This window comes from Phoenix dactylifera, chromosome 6, assembly GCF_051530095.1.
Source record: "Phoenix dactylifera cultivar Ajwa chromosome 6, Ajwa_hap1_PhDact_Kaust_v1.1, whole genome shotgun sequence".
NCBI classification, from domain to species: domain Eukaryota; kingdom Viridiplantae; phylum Streptophyta; class Magnoliopsida; order Arecales; family Arecaceae; genus Phoenix; species Phoenix dactylifera.
In genome coordinates this window covers 6,028,131-6,034,739 of record NC_143195.1, presented here as the reverse complement: position 1 = coordinate 6,034,739, position 6,609 = coordinate 6,028,131, and the positions used below count along the sequence as shown (strand labels likewise).

The window sequence follows — 6,609 nt, the reverse complement described above, 5'->3', positions numbered from 1 at the left end:
TACTTTACTCTTGGATATAAAATAAAAATCCTTTTTATTGTGGGCTATGAAATTGGATCCTGGGGTGGTGGAAAAAAATGTGAGTGAAAGATCCCACTGAATGTGGCACCACTTTTTGTACCATTGTTCGAACAACATACCACAGGCTGAAAGACAGTCATTGTCCACCAAAGATAATTAAGCTAAATAATTATGCAGAAGAAAACCATACAAAAGCAAGCCAATGCCTTCAATTGTCAAAAATGTAATTATAGCATTACATCACACGCCTAACAGTTGCACCCCTCTTCCATCTAAGATGTGATTTTGTGTTCAAATCTTAAGATTTATCTCTTAAGTGTTTGATACAGATAATAGTGACCCATGGAGCTACCACTGCCATCCAAAAACAAGAAAAAGTTTACATAACTTTAATCCTTATTTTGTATAATTTGCTAGACATACTATGGTTCTGAAAAGATGCATGCAAGGTTTAAGATAGTTGTCTACATTGTTATTTCCCTGACAGAGAACCGTTCCCAATGGAAGATGGCAATATGTATCAAAGGTGCAGTAGGCACCTCAAGGACTTTCCCTCTGATAGCAGCTGAAGAGCTTTGTTTATGTCAGCGAAGGGCAGCTCATGGGTTATAAACCCATCCAGATTAATTTTAATTTCCTGCAAGAGTGGAAATAGGAAAGAATATGAGGGGATATTGTTGTCGAAAATTACTATGAGGAGAAGATTTAGTCACACAAAAAGTTTCTAAGCTGATGTAGCACTTTGTGATTCCAGATTAATTTTAGTTTCTAAGCTCATGAGCTATAACCCATCCAGATTAATTTTAATTTCCTGCAAGAGTAGAAACAGGCAAGATTATGAGGGGATATTGTTGTTGAAAATTACTATGAGGAGAAGATTTAGTCACACAATGAGTGTCTAAGCTGATGTAGCACTTTGTGATTCCACAGCAGCCCTATGAACAAATCAGTAGTCTTTTCATGTTGGGTAGCACAAGAAACATTTTGGAGACCAACTAGCACCCTCTAACACTACCCTCTTTGATTTTCTTATTCTTCAATCTCTCTCTCTTCTCTTTTTTTTGTGATTAAGAGCATTATTTGTTGTTATTATAATATATAGGGTTGTCAATTGGCTGGACCGGCCCGAACACCTGGTCTGCAGGCTCAATTTTGAGGACTGTGGGCCAGGCTTGGGCTTGGATATTGAAGCCCGGTCAAATCTCAGGCTGGACCTGGGCCACCTAAAGGTGAAAACATTAAGGGCTCTTTGGGATGGCCCAGCCTGAGAGCACACACCGAATTAGCTCGGAGTCGGGCTTGTCACCTTCAGGCCAAATCCAGGCGAGGCCAGGCTCCGTTCTGAGGTTCAAACCTCCTGCTTGCTTTGGGACTAGGCCCGACCCGGTCCGGCCCAATCTATTGGCACCCGTATATACATAGTATATGTGCTATGAAAAAAGAATATATTTGTTCTTATTTCGGTTGCGACACTGACCCCATTCATATATTTGTCCACAAAATCCGGCAACTGGGATTTCCCTTTAAAATCGCCAAAGACACTTCCAGTGATCCTTCGGCCATCAAAAAGCTCCATTGGATGCAATGGCAACAACCTTGGTGTTGGATGGATCCCTAAAATCACCGTAAAACCCCATCCCTGTTCATGCAAGAAATATAATTAAGTGGACTTGGTAGAGATCTAAGAATTTTATAAAAAATAACAAAACTTCCGCAAAGATTATCAATTAAGAAAGATATCACGAATAAAAGTACCTTAATTTTTCTCAAAACGTATCTTGCAACTGAAAAAATCACAAGTCAAACAGTCAACATGCTTTTCTATTTCCCCATACTCTTGATGATTTGTCTATAGGTTCTAGAAGATTGAATGTTATGCTACAAAACAAACTTCGACGTAAGAAAATATTGCTAATTAAGCTAGGTCGTAAAGGCTAGGAGCCTCGATTCTTTTTCTCTCTACATATTTCCCATGATTATTAGGTCATCTCTCCCAACATTTTTCTTTTCCTATCAAAACTATGACTATTTGTAGCCCTCCATCCATATATCTTTAATGTCGGCCAATTCGGTCGATGCTATAATTTGTCGGATCCCCGGCAGACTAATCCTTAGCTAACACAAGACCAGATATTTTTGTTGACGTTGTCCAATAAGACCGGTCAGTTTAGGGGGCATGATCCACTAAGCATTGGAATCTTCAGCCGAAGATAGAAGGCGATGACCAACCATATGTCCCTCGGAAGTAAAGCTACCAGTCTTCATGCTTCCATTCCCTGGTTTGGGCTTCCCCGTCTTTCAAGTTATGGACGGTACTGACAACGTGGAAGGCCAGGCAATGACTATTATAATCTAAAGGTAGCCATTTATGAGCATGAATCAGAATTCAATTTGTCCAAGGAAAGGGATTGGCACGAAACGTACGTCATGGGTTGACAAGAAAGCTTCACGGAGTACGTCCAGATTTCCCGCACACTCGAAGCTGTAGTCCACCCCTCCATTCGTCATTTCCCTGATCACCTGCATTATTTCCATCAATGTGGTGAAGCAAGCAAGTGTGGTGAATTTGTATTGTTATCGAAATTCATTTTTTTTTCCTGCTAAGAAGCTTAGGATAGATAAATTTATATAGTCTATTTCGAGGTATATATATGTGCATTCTTTGCTTTTATCTCTCTTTATAGTGTTCAAATAAGCGGGTGAAAAGAAATCACATATAAGGAGGTTCGAGATGGTCTCTAAAAAGCATTCACAAAATTTCATGAATGAACACTGTAAAGAATTTAGAAAACTAACATGACATTTTAAATATTTTCTTTGCAATTTTTTGAATTTTGATACTTAAGCCTTGGAAATACTGGCAAGCAGTCACATGTCATGGTTTAATTATAGCACAACCAATTTGGATATTGCTTGTTAGAGAATGAAATGGTTATCATACCTCGTTCACCGGCTTGTCGCAGTCTTTAGGGTTGATAAATTTTGTGATGCCCATCTCTCGCCCTACATGATCAGCAAAGATAGATGAGGAACCTCTCGTACGCTAGCTTGACTTTTAAATCAAGGAATAAGCTTGCATTGTGAAAGTAACATCAAGGAATAATTCTTTGAAGCAATTCAAGTTGGAACAAAGCAGGTGATCATTCAACAATCTATAACTTAATATGTTACAGCAACAATCTACACATAATTACTGAAAAGTAAATCTCCCTCGATGTGTTTGTCTAGGTGTATGCATGTGTGCATGCATGCATGCGTATGTATGTGTTTGTGTGAAAAGCCGGGATCATGTGCTTAGAAGGTGCAACCGTAAAAAGGGATAAAACGTGATACATAATCTTCATAAGTTATCCTCTTTAACTTGTCAGTCATGGAACATGGTAAAGACTAAATGATTTCTCAACAACAAAACTAATGTTAAAATGCTTGGTATTATGCTCCTAAGAATAATGGAAAAATCTAAAACTTATTGCATATAGAAGCTATAGTGGAAAAGTAATACAACAAAATCATGTTTAGTTTATTTCTAATTAATGAAAAATACTTGATGGCATAAGATTTTATAGAAAATGAAACGCATTTAAATTGGATTTTTTCAATCATCCAACTCTGTATTTATCTTTTTCTCTCTTAACATAAGGATTGAGGTTCTCATCAAATTAATCTAGTCTTTTCATACATGAGAAAAACATACCTTTCACAAATTTTTCCAAGTTAATGTCAACACCAATAACTTCGGAGGCCCCTCTCAGTCTGGCACCTTCTGCAACCTGCACAATATTTTATAATTAGAAATTTTCAACCACAAAAAAGAGAAAATGCTACAAATCTATGTGTTGATAAATTATATATATGGTAGGAAATTGCAAACCGCAAGGCCCACAGCACCAAGCCCGAAGACTGCTACGGTTGAACCCTCCTTTAGATTTGCAGTATTCCACACAGCTCCCACTCCTTTCAGTTTAATAAATATTCAAAAGCAAAACAGATTAAAAATAATGTTACCCAAAAAAATAAAAAGGACAAGAGTCTTGGACAATGGGGCAAAAAATAGTTGATTTAGATTCTGTTTTGGAAAAAAATATGGATTGTAATAAGTAAAATGACAAGTGTAAGCAAAATAATCTCACTAGGATATAAAATCAATCGAATTAATGGTATAGTTGCATATTAAGATGAAGTGCAAGTTCAGATGTTTCTATTGATAGAAGGAGATTAACTAAGAGTTTTATCATCTTTTCCATCGATCTAGTACATCTTGGGAGAGCTATTGGCAGTAGAGCATTTGGAAGTAGAGTTTTCTGAAGTAGAACATTTATAAAAAGTTGTTTGCTATTTAGTAACTATATTTTTAAAGTGTTGTGCCAATTTAACATGTGTTTGATAAACAAACTAATAAAGTACTTTTGGTATAACAAAATGACCATAAAAAACATTGCATAGTATTATACAACAGAGCATAATAAAATATAATATATATTAATACATAAATATATGATATAGTATAATATTACTGTAATGTAATATAATATTATTATAATATAGTAATATAATATTATACACTATAGCATAATAATTTAATATAATATTAAATTATTTAACAAAATATATTAATGTATTATGATATAGTATAATATAATATTATATTTATAGTATAATACAATAATAAAGATATAAAATATTATAATTATTAGCCTAAATTAATTTTTCATAATATAACAAATTTTCTAGTTAGGTGATAAAATTGGTTAAACAATTGTTAAAGAAACATTTTGTGTAATTGTTATATTTTATTACAGGTATTTTGGTTAAAAAAAAAAAGCTTTTCGACCGAGCCAAAATATGCTTTTCTAAAAAGCTCGAAATTGGAGTTTCTTCCTCAAAGTTGTTTTTAGAGTTTTTCGAATTTTTTTTACTAAACACTCCTATTTCATCTAAAAATACTTTTGGAAGGCCAAAAAGTATTTTTGACCTTCAAAAGGTCTTCCAAAAAGGGCCTAAGTAATTAGTTCGCCCATTTTATATGCAGTATATATGACATGAAAAAAAGGGCTGTTTTAACTGGTCATTGGCTTCTAGCCAAGACGGATCAACTAACTGATCAAGGTCGTGGCGTACCTGTGGAAATGCCACAGCTAAGCAAGCACATCCTTCGGAGGGGCGCCATGGGGTTAACTTTAACGACGCAGGCAGAGTCGAGCACCGTAAACTCGGTGAAGGTGGAGGTGTTGAGGAAGTGGTAGATGGGGCGGCGCTCCCCGGCCCGGTTGATGACGGAGAACCTGGTTCGGCCGTCGCCGGCCATGGTGCTCTTGAAGGGATCCACCCGGAACCGGGCACACAGGTTGGTCATGGGGGACTCACAGTGGGTGCACTTGCCGCACTCCCCGTTGAAGATGGGAACCACATGATCCCCCTCCTTCAAGTCTTCCACGCCCTCCCCCACGCTTTCCACCACCCTGTCCGCATGCAGCCAAGCCTCACATTAAATTTAAGAACATCATGTATTTATAATACGTTGTTATATATATATATATATATATATATATATATATATTAAGCTAATTTGCTTACCCGGCTGCCTCGTGGCCAAGGATTCGAGGGTATACACGTTGCATCTCATTCTGGTATCACAGGAGGAGGGAGACAAGCAACAAGAAAAGCATGGAGAGAAAAAATAGATGCAAATTAATTGAAGGAAGTATGAAGATGAGGAGAGAAATATCTGATGTATGATAACATATATAGTTTTTGGTAAATTAGTATGAAAGGAGATTGGTGTTTTCTTTTAGTTAGAATTATAGGACAATACCAGGCCTTTCCAAGCACCGAGATCGGTGTGACAGATGGAAGTGAAGAGGATCTTGATCCGGACCTCCATTTTTTGAGGGGGCTCTACTTGCACCTCTTCTATCACGAGGGGTTCTTCTGGACCCCATACAACCGCAGCTTCACCCAGTAAAAAAGATTAAGAAACATTTAGATTTAGCACACACAAACCCAGAGAGAGAGAGAGAGAGAGAGAGAGAGAGAGAGAGAGAGAGAGAGAGAGAGAGAGAGACTTGATACCTTTACAAGTGATGACTTTGCCGGCGGTCTCATTGGCTTGGAAAACATTGGAGAACCTATTGTTAGAGCAATGGAAGCCATCACCATGTTCTTGGCAAGCGCTCCCCATCTCTCTCTCTCTCTCTCTCTCTTTCTCCTCTCTCGGGGATGCGATGTCGGTATGGTTGCGTGGAAATTAAGAGCCAAAAGAAGACAACGGCATCTCGATCTCAGAGTCATAAATGTTATAGCCAAAAGAAGGCAACGTTACCATAGGGTTGCCATATACAAAAGATATGATGCGAGCAGGATAGTCGGATAGAATATCTTATCTTACCAATATATATATATATATATATATATAGTCGGATAGAATATCTTATCTTACCAATATAATATATATATATATATATATATATATATATATAAAATAAGGACTAAATAAAGAATGCCTATTAAAGATATATCAAAATCAAGTGAACGAAGTTGATATTTCAAGATTAAATATAAAATGACGGTCAATCCATAAGTGCACATCCA

At 36.8% G+C, this 6,609-nt stretch overlaps 1 protein-coding gene across 5 annotated transcripts; it reads right to left on the bottom strand.

Annotated features, from left to right (window-relative positions):
* Nucleotides 1-208: 208 nt before the first annotated feature.
* LOC103696711 (alcohol dehydrogenase-like 3) lies at nt 209-6,383 on the bottom strand. 5 transcript variants are annotated; one of them, XM_039119177.3, is made up of 10 exons: nt 6,091-6,383; nt 5,834-5,970; nt 5,596-5,645; nt 5,140-5,480; nt 3,893-3,975; nt 3,716-3,791; nt 2,963-3,024; nt 2,446-2,541; nt 1,499-1,660; nt 209-658 (listed from the first exon to the last, which is right to left on the bottom strand). In XM_039119177.3, the coding sequence occupies exons 1-10, from the start codon at nt 6,197-6,199 to the stop codon at nt 542-544; spliced, it is 1,233 nt and encodes a 410-aa protein (XP_038975105.3). In that variant the 5' UTR covers nt 6,200-6,383; the 3' UTR covers nt 209-541. The 5 variants fall into 5 exon arrangements, with proteins under 5 accessions (XP_038975105.3, XP_088579364.2, XP_088579363.2 ...); XM_088723237.2 differs by lacking the exon at nt 209-658 and adding an exon at nt 698-832; XM_088723239.2 differs by lacking the exon at nt 209-658 and adding an exon at nt 1,777-1,805 and having other exon boundaries at nt 1,455-1,660.
* Between the last annotated feature and the right edge of the window lie 226 nt (nt 6,384-6,609).